We start from the raw sequence: 15,634 nt of genomic DNA, 5'->3' as shown, positions 1-15,634 counted from the left end.
GGTTGCTGTGAGCTAGGCTGACGCCACGGCACTCACTCTAGCCCGGGCAAAAGAGTGAGACTCTGTCTCAAAAAAAAAAAAAAGATCACCACCTTTGCCTCAGGCTGCTGCTACACCCCACACCCTGGCCTTCTTCTTCTGCCCTCAGGAAGCCCCTGTGACCCCATTGTGCCCTCCTCTTAATGACCTCCACCCCGTACTTCCCTAAGTTGGTGGCCTCAACCCTTGCCCTCACCAGTTACTGCGTCCCTGCCTTATGGGAACACCCTCTCCCATCCGCTCCTCCATGATCATACTCCCCACCCCCCACTTCCCATGGAGTCCTCTGCAGTGAGCCCAGCAGCGTCCTGCTGCTGCCCAGTGGCTTCTGACACAGCTTTCATCCTCCCCTCTCCCAGGTTTTGGTTCTTTCGTCGATAAAACAGTGCTTCCCTTTGTGAGCACAGTGCCCTCCAAGCTGCGCCACCCCTGCCCCAGCCGGGTGGAGCGCTGCCAGTCGCCCTTCAGCTTTCACCACGTGCTGTCCCTGACGGGGGATGCCCAGGCCTTTGAGCGGGAGGTGGGGCGACAGAGTGTGTCTGGCAATCTGGACTCACCTGAAGGTGGCTTCGATGCCATTCTGCAGGCTGCACTCTGCCAGGTGAGGAGGTGGGTCTGGGCTCTGAGCCTGAAGGACTGTCTGGGAACAGGACTGCCCACTCTGCTTGTGTACTGCACAGTTCTAGGGGGTGACATTCATACCATAGTCATTGTAGTTTGCGTATTTATTTTAACAATTACTTGGTGGACTGGAGTAAAATATCTTGAGGAAGATGCATGTTTTTCTAATTCACAAGAAGGCCTCCCTCCACTAGCAGTGGCCTTGGTTTGGGAGCTGGGGAGAGCAGCGAGAGGCAAGGAGATAGAGGCAAGGGGAAGGATAAACTGATTCAGGGAGGGGCTGGCTGAATCCTTGGCTCATAGAGCTGGGTGGCTCAAGGTCCATGCCCTGGTATACAGCTTACTCCCTGCCCCCACTGCACCCCAGGAGCAGATTGGTTGGAGAAATGTGTCCCGGCTGCTGGTGTTCACTTCAGATGACACATTCCACACAGCTGGGGATGGGAAGTTGGGTGGCATTTTCATGCCCAGTGATGGACACTGCCACTTGGACAGCAATGGCCTCTACAGTCGCAGCCCAGAGTTTGTGAGTCCCCACTCTCACCCTGCCCCTTCCCATCTAAGCCATCCCTCCTCTCCTTTGAAGACCCCTACCCCTCACTGGTGACCACCCTGTAGATAGCTTGCTGTCTTCTCCAGCAGTTCTTCCTCCCCATGTCCCCCCAGCTGCTCAGACAGGAAACCTGTGTCACCCCAGTCCCTACTTCCTCTCTACTCCTTACCAAGCCTCCAGGGCTCCTCCAGCTGGTGGCACCTGGTTCTTGGATTCCCTGGGTGGAGGGACCTTGCATGCTGTGGGGAAAATCTGGGGTGCTCACCTTGTTCCTGCTTCCTCCCCCAGGACTACCCATCTGTGGGTCAGGTAGCCCAGGCCCTCTCTGCAGCAAACATCCAACCCATCTTTGCTGTCACCAGTGCCACACTGCCTGTCTACCAGGTGAGAGCTAGCTACATGTCAGACCCCCTAGTCCCACCCCAGCCTTTCTCAATTCCCCCAAAGATCCATTCTCCGCCCCCCATATACCTTCCCTTCCAGACCCCCAGGAGCCCATTTTCCTAGAGCTGTGACCCACCATTTCCCTCAACTCCCCGTAACTCAGGAGCTGAGTAAGCTGATTCCTAAGTCTGCAGTGGGGGAGCTGAGCGAGGACTCCAGCAATGTGGTACAGCTCATCATGGACGCTTACAATGTGAGGGGCCAGAGTGGGGGAACAGTGGCGAGGGTGGGCACTGGGGAGAGGTGGAAGGGGATACTCAGGTGGGGTGGCAGAGCTAAGAAGGAACGAGCTATGGTCTCACATTCCACAGCTCCTACCTAAAACTTGCATGTGGCTGTCATTAACGGTTCACTCACTTAATCTCACATTCACAAATCTTTTTTTTTTTTTTGAGACAGAGTCTCACTCTCTTGCCTAGGCTAGAGTGCTGTAGTGTCAGCCTAGCTCACAGCAACTCAAACTCCTGGGCTCAAGCGATCCTCCTGCCTCCCGAGTAGGTGGGACTACTGGAATGGGCCACCATGCCCGGCTAATTTTTTCTATTTTTAGTTGTCCAGATAATTTCTTTTCTATTTTTAGTAGAGACAGGGTCTTGCTCTTGCTCAGGCTGGTCTCAAACTGCTGAGCTCAAGCACTCCTCCCGACTCGGCCTCCCAGAGTGCTAGGATTACAGGTGTGAGCCACTGTACCCAGCCCTTTCAGTTAATCTTTGTATATAGTGTGAAGTAAGGGTCCAACTTCATTCTTTTGCATGTGGATATCTAGTATTCCCCACAACATTTGTTGAAGACTGTTCTTTTCCCATTGAATGGTTTGGCACCATTGTTGAAAATTAGTTGACCACAGATGGATGTTTATTTCTCAATTCTATTCCACTGATCTATATATCTGTCCTTATGCCAGTACCACACTGTCTTGGCTACTGTAGCTTTGTAGTAAGTTTTGAAATTGGGAAGTGTGAGTCCTCCAACTTCATTCTTTTTCAAGATTGTTTGGCTATTTGGAATGCCATGCAATTCCATATGAATTTTAGGATCAGCTGTTCCATTTCTGCAAAAACGGCCATTAGGATTTAACTTTTTGACTTTTGAAGCGTGGTAATAGATTACCTATTCAATTTTTTAATTAATAAGTTTTTTTTTGTTTTGTTTTGTTTTTTTTGAGACAGGGTCTCACTCTGTCACCAGGGCTAGGGTGTAGTGGCATCAAATAAGTTTTTTAAAATTAGGAATTTGCCTGATCTTCCTAGAGGTCATTCCAGGAATTACCCTGCCTCCACCCTAGATTGCTTTCTCTAATATAGACTCTGTTTGTGCAAAGTACAGGAAAGAGAAAATCTTTACTAACACTGGCCTTCCTTCCTCCCTTATCCCAGACCTGTAGAGAGTTCTTCCTGTGGCCTAATGTTCATTCCTCTTGCTACCATGTCAACCAAGTAGAATTACCCTTCCTGGACTCTTTCACACACTCCCTCATCTGCTCCAGCCTTCCTTCCTCTCATTCCTACTCACTGGCCCTCTTCCCTCATTTAGAATCCAAGATCATGAACACTGCAATGCCTGTCAGATTATTTATTCAACTCCTTCACTTTACAGATGTGGAAACTAAGGCCCAGAGAGAAAGTCTGACTTGCCACACAGCCAGTGAGTGACTGCGGCAGGAACAGAATCCAGCCCATTTCCTGTTTGGTTCTCCCACCACTACAGCTTGGAAGTTGGTGAATAGATGTGGGTGTAGACCTTAGTGGCTCCAGGCCCAGTCCCCAGACCCTTTGTCAGGCCATTTTGCTCACTCTGGCCCCATGAGATATGTACACAGGAAGGACAGATCTTCTCTGAGGCCCCTACCCCAGCCTGGTACCTGCCCCTTCCCACCCTTTTGAAGAAATTGCTGAATGCACAGGAGAAGTGAAACTATGAGGGGAGATAAAGAATTGGGGTAGAGGGCCAGGCGTGGTAGCTCACGCTTGTAATCCTAGCACTCTGGGAAGCTGAGGTGGGATGATCCCTTGAGCTCAGGAGTTTTAAGACCAGCCTAAGCAAGAGCGAGTAGTCCCATCTACTTGGGAGCCTAAGGCAGGAGGATTGCTGGAGCCCAGGAGTTTGAGGTTGCAGTGAGCTATGATGATGCCACTGCACTCTAGCCCAGGCTACAGAGCAAGATTCAGTCTCAAAAAAAAAAAAAAAGAAAAGAATTGGGGTAGAGTTTTGAGAATGGCAACCGCAAGCTAAGTTTAGATGACTGAGAGCTTGGGGTATTTCCTGAGGACCCACATGTCCTCTTTTATATCCTATTACAGGCCATGGTGGCTTTGTCAATGGTCCTTGTTTTCCTGCTGGCCCTGAGCAGTGGTGAGTGTGAGTGGGATGCCAAGATCCCATCTCCAGCGGAGGCTATGGAATGGAGGGATCCTGATCTGTCCCTCCCGGGGTCATGCCAGCCAGCCCCTTCCTGCCAGAAGTGCATCCTCTCACACCCCAGCTGTGCATGGTGCAAGCAACTGGTAAAGATGGGCCTGTGGCCTTTGAACCATATGTATGTGTATGTGCAGCCAAGATGTATGTGTGTGATTGTGTGGGCAAATGTATGATTTTCTGAGTACACTCCACAGTCTCATGTGTGACTGAGTTTGTGCACATGGGACTCCTATATGTGATTATATGTGTGTGTGTCACGTGGATGAAAGTTTCCTGTGCATGTATGATTATGTCTGTATCTGTTTGTGTATAAATGGAGAGGACTTGTGACCATAAATTGGGAAGAAGTATGTGCTTGTGGAAATTCATGCTTGTGTATAGGTAGAGGGAACTGTTGTACATGTATGAACCGCCGTGACAGAATACCGTAGACTGGGTGGCTTAAGCAACAAAAATTTCTTTCTCGTAATTCTGGAGGCTGGGAAGTCGAAGATCAAAATACTGGCTGATTTGGTTCTCTGGTGTGAGGGCTCTCTTCCTGGCTTGCAGACAGGCTACCTTCTTGCTATATCCTCATATAGTGGAGAGAGAGAGAGAACAAACTCTCTGCTGTCTCTTCTTGTAGGGGCACAAATTCCATCATGAGGGTTCTACCCTTATGACCTCATCTAAGCCTAATTACCTCCCAAGGGCCCCATCTCCAAATACTATCACATTGAGGGTTAGGGCTTTGATGTAAGAATTTGTTGGGGGCAGGGGCGACAGAGTTCAGTCCACAGCAGAAAGTGTGTGATTGGGTTTCTGAATCTGTGTTTGAAGGTGGGGGTATTATGTTCCTGGGTGTGTAGCAGCCTGTGACTGGGCAGGTAAAAGGGAAGGAGTTGGAAGCCTGTGGGCTTGAGGTGGGAGTGGGAAGGCTTGAGCTATCTAAGTGGCCAAGAGGGATGCTGGGGAGTAGTCACCTCCCCGGCTGTTGTTTGTTTATGCTTTAAAGAGACAGGCCTCACAGAATGGCAGAGCACGAGGGACGCCCGAGCTGGAGGTGGGCAGAGCTGTCTCTGTTACAAGAAGATGGAGATTAGATCAGCACAGGCCCCTAGACAAGAGCTAAGGGCAAATTCATGCAGAAGAGGAGTTACGGATGCTGAGAGGGTCAAGAGAAAGGCACATGGTGAATCTGGGAGGACAGGAAGGGTAGACTCCAAATCTGGGGTAGGTGAGAGGCAGGAGTGCAAGTCTGGAGCTGGGGAGCTGGGCCTCTTGGGACAGTTGGGTCTGTGTCTGCCTCTTCCAATCTCCAGTTTAGGGGCTGTCACCAGGGCCAGCTGAGAAGCAGCTGTAACCATTTCTTTCCCCTGTGGTCACGGTTACCAGTTAGGGGTAAGGTGTCATCTTCTTTTCTGTTCCTATCCTTTCCTTTCCCAGAAACTGTGGATCTTAGTCTGACCCCCTTCACATTTTAGTCTGAGCATGCAGGGGGGTTGGACTAGGAGGCTAGGCTCCCCCACTTTTTTGTGGTAGTGAGGTCCCTGACATCTCAACAGGAAGTCTGTGGCTCTAGGGGGAGGCGAAGGGTGGGTGGCTGGGGAAAAGGGGACTTGAGATAAGGGGAGGGGAGGGGGGACTTCTATATGAAGTGGGAGCTCTGACAAGGAAGAAAGGACATAGTTTAGGGGTAGCTTGATGAGGAGGGCAGGGAATCAGAAGAGCTCAGGGGATTGACTTGGGGTGGGAGGGATTAGAGGTGGCCAGGTTCGCAGGGTGGTTGTGGGAGCGGAGCTGCGGGGCCCGTGACCGGGGTCCCGACGCGCCTCCCCTTGCGGAGCAGAACTTCACGGCGTCGGGGGAGGCGGAGGCGCGGCGCTGCGGCCGGCGAGAGGAGCTGCTGGCTCGCGGCTGCCCGCCGGAGGAGTTGGAAGAGCCCCGCGGCCGGCAGGAGGTGCTGCAGGACGAGCCGCTCCGCCAGGGCTTCCGCGGAGAGGGGGCCACCCAGCTGGCGCCGCAGCGGGTCCGGGTCACGCTGCGGCCGGGTGAGTTAGGGGAGATGGGGCCCAGGCAGAGGTCTAGACTGGGATTCGAATGCGCTTCGTTGACCTGCGCCCGCCACCCACCCGCCAGGGGAGCCCCAGCAGCTCCAGGTCCGCTTCCTTCGTGCCGCGGGATACCCAGTGGACCTGTACTACCTTATGGACCTGAGCTACTCCATGAAGGATGACCTGGAACGCGTGCGCCAGCTCGGGCACGCCCTGCTGGTCCGGCTGCAGGAGGTCACCCATTCCGTGCGCATTGGTGAGCGGAGCGCTGCCCCCAACCCTGTCAGCCTTTGCCTGTGCCTCTAGCTTCAGCCACCGCCTTAGCCTCTGCCAATCTCCCGGACTCAGAAAGGCCCCAACCTGTCCTTTCCCAGTTGTTAACAGACCTGGCCAGGCCACAGGCTCCTGCATCTCTCCCCAGACACTCTTCTTCTAGGTCAGAGCTGGAGGACACTTAAGAGACTGTCCAGTAGGACCCCTCATTTTCCGGGAGGTCTAACCGAGTCTGGAGAGACTATTCAGATACCTTCCCAGGGTCAGACAGCTGCCTTGCACCTACCAACCTGGAAACTGTCCTGATGCCAGTGTCTCTCGGACAAAGCCTAGATGCCACAGTCCCTGGCCCCGAATTCTGTGCCATCTCTCCTCTGTTCAAGATCACCACCTTGGCCGGGCGTGGTGGCTCACGCCTGTAATCCTAGCACTCTGGGAGGCCTAGGTGGGCGGATTGTTTGAGCTCAGGAGTTCGAAACCAGCCTGAGCAAGAGCGAGACCCTGTCTCTACTAAAAAATTAGAGAAATTAATTGGACAATTAAATATATATAGAAAAAATTAGCCGGGCATGGTGGCGCATGCCTGTAGTCCCAGCTACTCGGGAGGCTGAGGCAGGAGGATCGCTTGAGCCCAGAAGTTTGAGGTTGCTGTGAGCTAGGCTGACGCCACGGCACTCACTCTAGCCCGGGCAAAAGAGTGAGACTCTGTCTCAAAAAAAAAAAAAAGATCACCACCTTTGCCTCAGGCTGCTGCTACACCCCACACCCTGGCCTTCTTCTTCTGCCCTCAGGAAGCCCCTGTGACCCCATTGTGCCCTCCTCTTAATGACCTCCACCCCGTACTTCCCTAAGTTGGTGGCCTCAACCCTTGCCCTCACCAGTTACTGCGTCCCTGCCTTATGGGAACACCCTCTCCCATCCGCTCCTCCATGATCATACTCCCCACCCCCCACTTCCCATGGAGTCCTCTGCAGTGAGCCCAGCAGCGTCCTGCTGCTGCCCAGTGGCTTCTGACACAGCTTTCATCCTCCCCTCTCCCAGGTTTTGGTTCTTTCGTCGATAAAACAGTGCTTCCCTTTGTGAGCACAGTGCCCTCCAAGCTGCGCCACCCCTGCCCCAGCCGGGTGGAGCGCTGCCAGTCGCCCTTCAGCTTTCACCACGTGCTGTCCCTGACGGGGGATGCCCAGGCCTTTGAGCGGGAGGTGGGGCGACAGAGTGTGTCTGGCAATCTGGACTCACCTGAAGGTGGCTTCGATGCCATTCTGCAGGCTGCACTCTGCCAGGTGAGGAGGTGGGTCTGGGCTCTGAGCCTGAAGGACTGTCTGGGAACAGGACTGCCCACTCTGCTTGTGTACTGCACAGTTCTAGGGGGTGACATTCATACCATAGTCATTGTAGTTTGCGTATTTATTTTAACAATTACTTGGTGGACTGGAGTAAAATATCTTGAGGAAGATGCATGTTTTTCTAATTCACAAGAAGGCCTCCCTCCACTAGCAGTGGCCTTGGTTTGGGAGCTGGGGAGAGCAGCGAGAGGCAAGGAGATAGAGGCAAGGGGAAGGATAAACTGATTCAGGGAGGGGCTGGCTGAATCCTTGGCTCATAGAGCTGGGTGGCTCAAGGTCCATGCCCTGGTATACAGCTTACTCCCTGCCCCCACTGCACCCCAGGAGCAGATTGGTTGGAGAAATGTGTCCCGGCTGCTGGTGTTCACTTCAGATGACACATTCCACACAGCTGGGGATGGGAAGTTGGGTGGCATTTTCATGCCCAGTGATGGACACTGCCACTTGGACAGCAATGGCCTCTACAGTCGCAGCCCAGAGTTTGTGAGTCCCCACTCTCACCCTGCCCCTTCCCATCTAAGCCATCCCTCCTCTCCTTTGAAGACCCCTACCCCTCACTGGTGACCACCCTGTAGATAGCTTGCTGTCTTCTCCAGCAGTTCTTCCTCCCCATGTCCCCCCAGCTGCTCAGACAGGAAACCTGTGTCACCCCAGTCCCTACTTCCTCTCTACTCCTTACCAAGCCTCCAGGGCTCCTCCAGCTGGTGGCACCTGGTTCTTGGATTCCCTGGGTGGAGGGACCTTGCATGCTGTGGGGAAAATCTGGGGTGCTCACCTTGTTCCTGCTTCCTCCCCCAGGACTACCCATCTGTGGGTCAGGTAGCCCAGGCCCTCTCTGCAGCAAACATCCAACCCATCTTTGCTGTCACCAGTGCCACACTGCCTGTCTACCAGGTGAGAGCTAGCTACATGTCAGACCCCCTAGTCCCACCCCAGCCTTTCTCAATTCCCCCAAAGATCCATTCTCCGCCCCCCATATACCTTCCCTTCCAGACCCCCAGGAGCCCATTTTCCTAGAGCTGTGACCCACCATTTCCCTCAACTCCCCGTAACTCAGGAGCTGAGTAAGCTGATTCCTAAGTCTGCAGTGGGGGAGCTGAGCGAGGACTCCAGCAATGTGGTACAGCTCATCATGGACGCTTACAATGTGAGGGGCCAGAGTGGGGGAACAGTGGCGAGGGTGGGCACTGGGGAGAGGTGGAAGGGGATACTCAGGTGGGGTGGCAGAGCTAAGAAGGAACGAGCTATGGTCTCACATTCCACAGCTCCTACCTAAAACTTGCATGTGGCTGTCATTAACGGTTCACTCACTTAATCTCACATTCACAAATCTTTTTTTTTTTTTTGAGACAGAGTCTCACTCTCTTGCCTAGGCTAGAGTGCTGTAGTGTCAGCCTAGCTCACAGCAACTCAAACTCCTGGGCTCAAGCGATCCTCCTGCCTCCCGAGTAGGTGGGACTACTGGAATGGGCCACCATGCCCGGCTAATTTTTTCTATTTTTAGTTGTCCAGATAATTTCTTTTCTATTTTTAGTAGAGACAGGGTCTTGCTCTTGCTCAGGCTGGTCTCAAACTGCTGAGCTCAAGCACTCCTCCCGACTCGGCCTCCCAGAGTGCTAGGATTACAGGTGTGAGCCACCGTGCCCAGCCCCCATTCACAAATCTTAAGTGTCGGCCACGTACAGAGCATGGAGCCCTGCTTTGGGCAAGAAAGGAAAGTTATATTCATTGAGATTTTATTTCATGCCAAACATTGTCCTAGGTGCACATACTGTTTGCTACCTCATTTTACCCCAACGGAACGCCTGCTTCGTAACTGTTATCCTATTTACAGATGAGGAAACAGACACAAGGGGCTAAGTGACTTGTCCGAGGTCACACAGATAACAAATGGAAGGGCTGGCATTTGTCTCCAGTCTGTACATAAAGAATGTGAGATCTGGAGCCTGCCTTCATTAAGTTTATAAACCATTCAGAGATATTCTTCACAAGAACCACAGAATTGTACAGGCAGAAGGAACCACAAACACTCTTAAGTGTTTCCTGGGTTTCGGTCTTATCTCTGCAGCTAGACTGTAGGCTTCTTGATGATAGGGACCATGTCCTAAATCCATGGCAAGAAAATCTGAGACCGTATCAAATTTCCAGGACACTCAGTGTGATGAATCTGTCCTTTAGACCTTGCATGCACCCAGGTTATGTGTCCTGATTTGGTGTTTGACAAACATGGTCATTGCACATTTACAGCACCTGGCCAGCTCTTGACCCCCAGTGGCCCTTGCTGGCAGCTGCCTTGAAATGCTATATTAGAAGCCTCTGGAACCTGGGTGCTCCACTCAATGTTCTCACACACCCTTGCTCCCGAAATGCCTCCTGACGGGGCAGAACGGAAGGAGCCCCAGACGGCAGAGGGCAGGGTGCTGGCAGAATGGGAACGGCTGGAGAGGGCAGAGGTTGGGTTGGGTCCTGTCTTCACATGGTTACCCACTCCCTCTCTTCCCACAGAGTTTGTCATCTACTGTGACCCTTGAACACTCTTCGCTCCCTCCTGGGCTCCACATCTCTTACAGGTCCCAGTGTGGGGGTCCTGAGAAGAGGGAGGGTGAGGCTGAGGATCGGGGACAGTGCAGCCATGTCCACGTCAACCAGACGGTGAGAGCTATCCAGGATAGGCAGAAGGAAGTGGGGGGTGGGCGTGGAAAATTGAAGCAGGCAGGAAAAGATGGGGGCAGACACTGAAAACGCGGTAGCGTGGGATAGTCCTTCATCCATCCTTTCTGAGGGGGCTTAATGAGCAGCTTCCTCTGGCATGTTTCTGGGAGATAGGTGTTATGATCCTATCCTTTAATCGATTTATTTTATTTTTAAAATTTTGAAATATTAAGGGGGTACAAATGTTTTTGGTTACATGAATCGCTTTTGTAATGCTTGTGTCATGGCTATAGGTGTGCCCCTCACCCAAATAGTGTTCATTGTACCCGTTAGGTAGGTTTTTGCCCCTCCCTTCCTCACCCTTCCCCCCTGCTTGATTTCCACTGAGTTTTATTTCCCTCTGTGCACATGTGCTCATTTGTTAGTTCCAATTTAATAATGAGCACATGTGGTGTTTGATTTAATTTTTGTTTTTTTAGAGACAGGGTCTCGCTCTGTCGCTAGGCTAGAGTGCAGTGGTGTTATCATGCTCACCGTAGCCTCGAACTGCTGGGCTCAAGCGATCTTCCTGCCTCAGACTCTTTAGTAGCTGGGGCTACAGGTGTGCACCACCATGCCTAATTTTAAAATTTTTTGTAGAAATGAGGTCTAGCTATGTTTCCAAGGCTGGGGTTACCAGCGTGAGCCACTGTGCCTGGCCTATCCTTAACTTACTGAAGGGTAGGGATCTGGATGATCGGTGGGCTGGGGTGTACGCGTGTGTATAATCTGCCCACACTGTCCTCAGGTGAATTTCTGGGTTACTCTCCAAGCTACCCACTGCCTCCCAGAGCCCCATCTCCTGAGGCTCCGGGCCCTTGGCTTCTCTGAGGAGCTGACTGTGGAGTTGCATACGCTGTGTGGTTGTAACTGCAGTGACAGCCAGCCCCAGGCTCCCCACTGCAGTGACGGCCAGGGACACTTACAGTGTGGGGTGTGCAGGTGAGGGCTCCCTCTTCCCTTCACCCAGCTGGCTCCCCACAAATGACCTACTCTGTATTCTTCCTCCTTCACTTTCCACCCTCCCACTGGAGTCTCCTAGACATCCCAAGCCCTCCCCTTGATGGGAACTCTCTCATTCTTCCAACCTCAGTGCTTTACTGCACTCTGGCCCCCCTTCAGCCACTCGTCTCTCTCCCACTCTTTCGAGAACATGAGTTTAGAGGAACCTGGGAAAGACAGGACAGGGATGGTCAAACTCCTGGACCCACCTCTCTCTTCTCTGCCTTTCCCTCTCAGCTGTGCCCCTGGCCGCCTGGGTCGGCTCTGTGAGTGCTCTGAGGCTGAGCTGTCCTCCCCGGATCTGGAATCTGGGTGCCGGGCCCCCAATGGAACAGGGCCCCTATGCAGTGGAAAGGGACGATGCCAGTGCGGACGCTGCAGCTGCAGTGGACAGAGCTCCGGGCGTCTGTGCGAGTGTGATGATGCCAGCTGTGAGCGACACGAGGGCATCCTCTGTGGAGGTACCTGGAGACTTTGGGAGGAGGGCAGGGTCTGAGGGGCCCTCCCAAGGCAGTTAGGCTCTGGGAGCTTCATGACACCGAGGGCACATGTCGAAGATTCTGGTGTATGAGTTAGGTTAGAGCATGTGTCTGGTACACTTGAAAGGGACTGAATATGTGGGCCCGAGGTGGCAGGTGATAGGCAATTGTGTGTGGGGAGTTATGGTTGTCACCCTGTACGTGGCTCTACCGCAGGCTTTGGCCGCTGCCAGTGTGGAGTATGTTACTGTCACGCCAACCGCACGGGCAGAGCATGCGAGTGCAGTGGGGACACAGACAGCTGTGTCAGTCCCGAGGGAGGGCTCTGCAGTGGGCACGGACAATGCAAATGCAACCGCTGCCAGTGCTTCGACGGCTACTATGGTGCTCTGTGTGACCAGTGCCCAGGCTGCAAGACACCATGCGAGAGACTCAGGTGAGGCCTCAGGTCTTGCATCTTGGGAGCAGGGGCACGGTGGGGCTTGAGGAGCTACTCCTGTCTGCCTGCTCTCCTTGCTTGTGCTGTGGGTGGAGGCTAGTGGGTGACAACCGCCCAGCTGGTAACATTGGCATCCATCACACAGGGACTGTGCAGAGTGTGGGGCCTTTGGGACTGGTCCTCTGGCCACCAACTGCAGCACAGCTTGTGCCCATGCCAACGTGACCCTGGTTTTGGCCCCTATCTTGGATGATGGCTGGTGCAAAGACAGGACCCTGGACAATCAGCTGTTCTTCTTCGTGGTGGAGGATGAGGCTGGAAGCAGGGTTACACTGAGAGTGAGACGCCAAGAGAGTAAGTGGGTGGAGATGCCAAGTGGAGCCCTGGAAGTTTGACGGGCGGGGCCTAGAACTCCAGGGATGTGTAGGTGAAGATAATGGGAAACCAGACTGGGGGCTGAAGCGGAGCGCTGAATCCAGGGCAGCGGCAGAGGTGATGGACTAAGTGGCCAAGACTAAGGCCCTGGGCAATGACGATAACCTTGGATCCTATGGGGTTCCCTTGGCTGTCAGTGACAGGGTTGGAGAGGCTGGACACATTGTGGGCGACTGTTTATGTGTCCCTATGCTCCAGCCTCCAGAAGTCTGTGTCCTGTTCCTCCCCTATAGAGGGAGTAGATCACACCCAAACCATTGTGCTGGGCTGCATAGGGGGCATCGTGGCAGTGGGACTGGTGCTGGTCCTGGCTTACCGGCTCTCAGTGGAAATCTACGACCGTCGGGAATACAGTCGCTTTGAGAAGGAGCAGCAGCAACTCAGTTGGAAGCAGGTGAGGAGACTGCCTCCTGCCCTGCCCGGCTGGGCTTTCCTTGCTTGCCTTCCCTGGTTGGGCCCCTTTTTGCTCTCTGCTTCCTCACCGGAGCTCAGCTCCGACTCCTTCCACCCCTCTGCTGACTTCCACTGGCTCCTAGGATCCTGCTCAAGTTGTAGGCTGTTCTCTTAGGACTAGATGAAGGGGACAAGGAATCCTGGGACTTTCCCTCATAATTTGCAATGTCTTTCCCCAGGACAGAAATCCTCTCTACAAAAGTGCCATCACGACCACCATAAACCCTGCTTTCAAGAGGCAGACCGTCCTGCTCTCTGAATGAGGGACTCTCCAGGACCAGCACTGTCCAGGGAGGACAGTGGGAACTGGGGGCGGCTCTGTCAGGCAGGAGCCTCGAAAGGCACTAAACCACAGGCAGAGGAGTGGTCACCGCCCTACTTAATTTTCAGAGTGACACCCAAGAGGGCTTCTTCCTGCTGCTGCGACCTTGCCTCCCTACCTCACAAGGAGTGAGGGTTACCCCACCCAAGCACACAATAAAGTCTTACCTGAGACCACAGCTGTCACCTGGCGTTACCTCACCAAGGCCAATGCAGACTACCTAGCCTGGGCCTTAGGAAAGGCCACATCCATTCTCCTTTTGCCACCCGTGGGCAGGGCAACCTGAATGTGCAGGGACTCCTACCACACAGCCTGGGAAGGTCTGGAGAGCGCCGGGGAGTTCCCGGGTACCGCTGATATAGGGCTACAGGCCACACTTTGAGAGACACCAAAGTGTCCACCCTCGTCCTGTCCTGCTGTGTATGCTTTCTTTTCTTGTTCAGAACTGATGTCCTGTTTGTACTCCTATTTGTTGCTCCTCTGTGGAGAAGGTGGGCTTTAAAATGGTGGTTTGTAGGGTGATAGAGGTTGTAGGGTGGTTATATTAGGGAGAAAAAAGGAAAACCGCTAAAACTACTCTGGCCCCCAGTGAAAGTTTCCCCAAAGGATATTCTTCCCAAAGAGAAGATAATATGTAGAAAAGCCCCATTTTCTTTTTATTTAAATATCCTAAATATATCACGAAGGAACATACACTGCACTTTAATGGTAAAAAGATACAAGTTTATAACATCTTATAAAAACTACCATTTAAAAGTGATCTTGTCCATTTGATATTCCCCTCCCCCATAGCAAAATAAGTATATTAAAAAAAAAAAAAAAGAGGGTGGAGAGGAAGGGTAGGAAGGGGATAGTTGAAGATAAAAGCCCCAGGGCCCAGCAGAGGCAGAGAGCATCTGGGGAGAGGGTTAGAGTTGTGGTGGGACTCCACTCGTTAACCCTCCAAGTCAAGCCATGGGGCACATCAGTAGCTAAGTGATGACGAGGCTGCTGGGGGTGGACGGAAAAGACTTGGGGTGCTGGGAAGGGTGGGGCTGGCAGGGCCTGATGCAGCAGCCCACCTAGGAACAGGCACTCTGCTTTCCTGGATCCCCCAATTTCACGTCCTGGTTTCTGAGAGCCTGCCCTATCTCCATTTCCCCTCACTCTACACACACCTGAGGCATCTTTCCAGTGCTAGGCCCCACCCCAGCAAGGAAGGGTGGGGCATTGGGCCCAGAAGCCTTTGCAGCGGTCTTAGTCTGTGATTTCCCTGGGGTATAAGTGGGGCTCCTGGGCCCTCTGAGTGCTAAATCACTCCCTGCACCCCTTTGCTCCTCTCTCCTTACACATCCACTGCCCCAGAGCATCAGCACCTGAACTGAACCAGCGACCTGCTCCTGAGTTTCCCCCACAGCCAATTCCTCAGCAGGGTGGTTCTGGCATGGCTCTTTGCACACATGCTCAGAAGTTCCCTCCCACCTCCAGGCAAGAAGGCAAGGTCTGTGGGGGGGGGGGGTCAGGGGACCTTCTGACCCAGCACACACATCTGTACACGTAGAGGCATAGGTCACTCGTGATTCCCTCCACTGTCCCTCCATCCCAAACAGATTAGCTGTAAGTGGCAGGGAGAGAGGCCTCCTATTTTCAAAAGCGTTTTTGGAGGACAGTTTTCTGTGTTTTTTTTTTTTTTTGAGCCAGAGTCTCGCTCTGTTGCCCTGGCTAGAGTGAGTGCCTGTGGCATTAGCCTAGCTCACAGCAACCTCAAACTCCTGTGCTCAATTGATCCTCCTGCCTCAGCCTCCCGAGTAGCTGGGACTACAAGCATGCGCCACCAAGCCCAGCTAATTTTTTCTATATATTTTTAGTTGTCCAGATAATTTCTTTCCATTTTTTTTTAGTAGAGATGGGGTCTCGCTTTTGCTCAGACTGGTCTCGAACTCCTGAGCGCAAACAATCCGCCCACCTCGGCCTCCCAGAGTGCTAGGATTACAGGCGTGAGCCACCGCGCCCAGCCTCTATGTGTTTTAAGAAATGTGTTTTATAGGTTGCTTGAAGTTGGAGGTGTGAATCATTCCAGAAATGAATGACAGAAAAATCCCAGTCC

The 15,634-nt window shown here is 52.9% G+C and overlaps 2 protein-coding genes across 2 annotated transcripts in view; both read left to right on the top strand.

The window, feature by feature from the left end:
- The window catches only part of LOC105815154 (integrin beta-7-like), an 8,257-nt gene extending 4,688 nt beyond the window's left edge, over positions 1-3,569 (top strand). Inside the window, exons 2-7 of the mRNA XM_012650293.1 lie at positions 399-572; positions 626-648; positions 1,028-1,186; positions 1,502-1,597; positions 1,761-1,850; positions 3,543-3,569. Of these exons, the coding sequence (XP_012505747.1) occupies positions 399-572; positions 626-648; positions 1,028-1,186; positions 1,502-1,597; positions 1,761-1,850; positions 3,543-3,569 (569 nt within the window). The remainder of the gene's footprint in view (positions 1-398; positions 573-625; positions 649-1,027; positions 1,187-1,501; positions 1,598-1,760; positions 1,851-3,542) is intronic.
- On the top strand, positions 3,362-13,707 carry LOC105817935 (integrin beta-7-like). Its single transcript, XM_012653784.1, is given in 16 exon segments — positions 3,362-3,371; positions 3,958-4,161; positions 5,904-6,105; positions 6,194-6,364; positions 7,423-7,664; positions 8,052-8,210; positions 8,526-8,621; positions 8,785-8,874; positions 10,233-10,379; positions 11,167-11,360; positions 11,658-11,881; positions 12,116-12,335; positions 12,484-12,692; positions 13,007-13,167; positions 13,406-13,451; positions 13,454-13,707. Coding segments are annotated over 15 exon segments (2,394 nt in total). The 5' UTR covers positions 3,362-3,371; positions 3,958-3,960; the 3' UTR covers positions 13,486-13,707.
- The last annotated feature ends 1,927 nt before the right edge of the window (positions 13,708-15,634 follow it).

The sequence above is a fragment of the Propithecus coquereli genome, unplaced genomic scaffold, assembly GCF_000956105.1.
Source record: "Propithecus coquereli isolate 6110/MARCELLA unplaced genomic scaffold, Pcoq_1.0 Scaffold111, whole genome shotgun sequence".
NCBI classification, from domain to species: Eukaryota; Metazoa; Chordata; class Mammalia; order Primates; family Indriidae; genus Propithecus; species Propithecus coquereli.
Note: the sequence above shows the minus strand (reverse complement) of the source record. Positions and strands in the feature narration are given on the sequence as shown.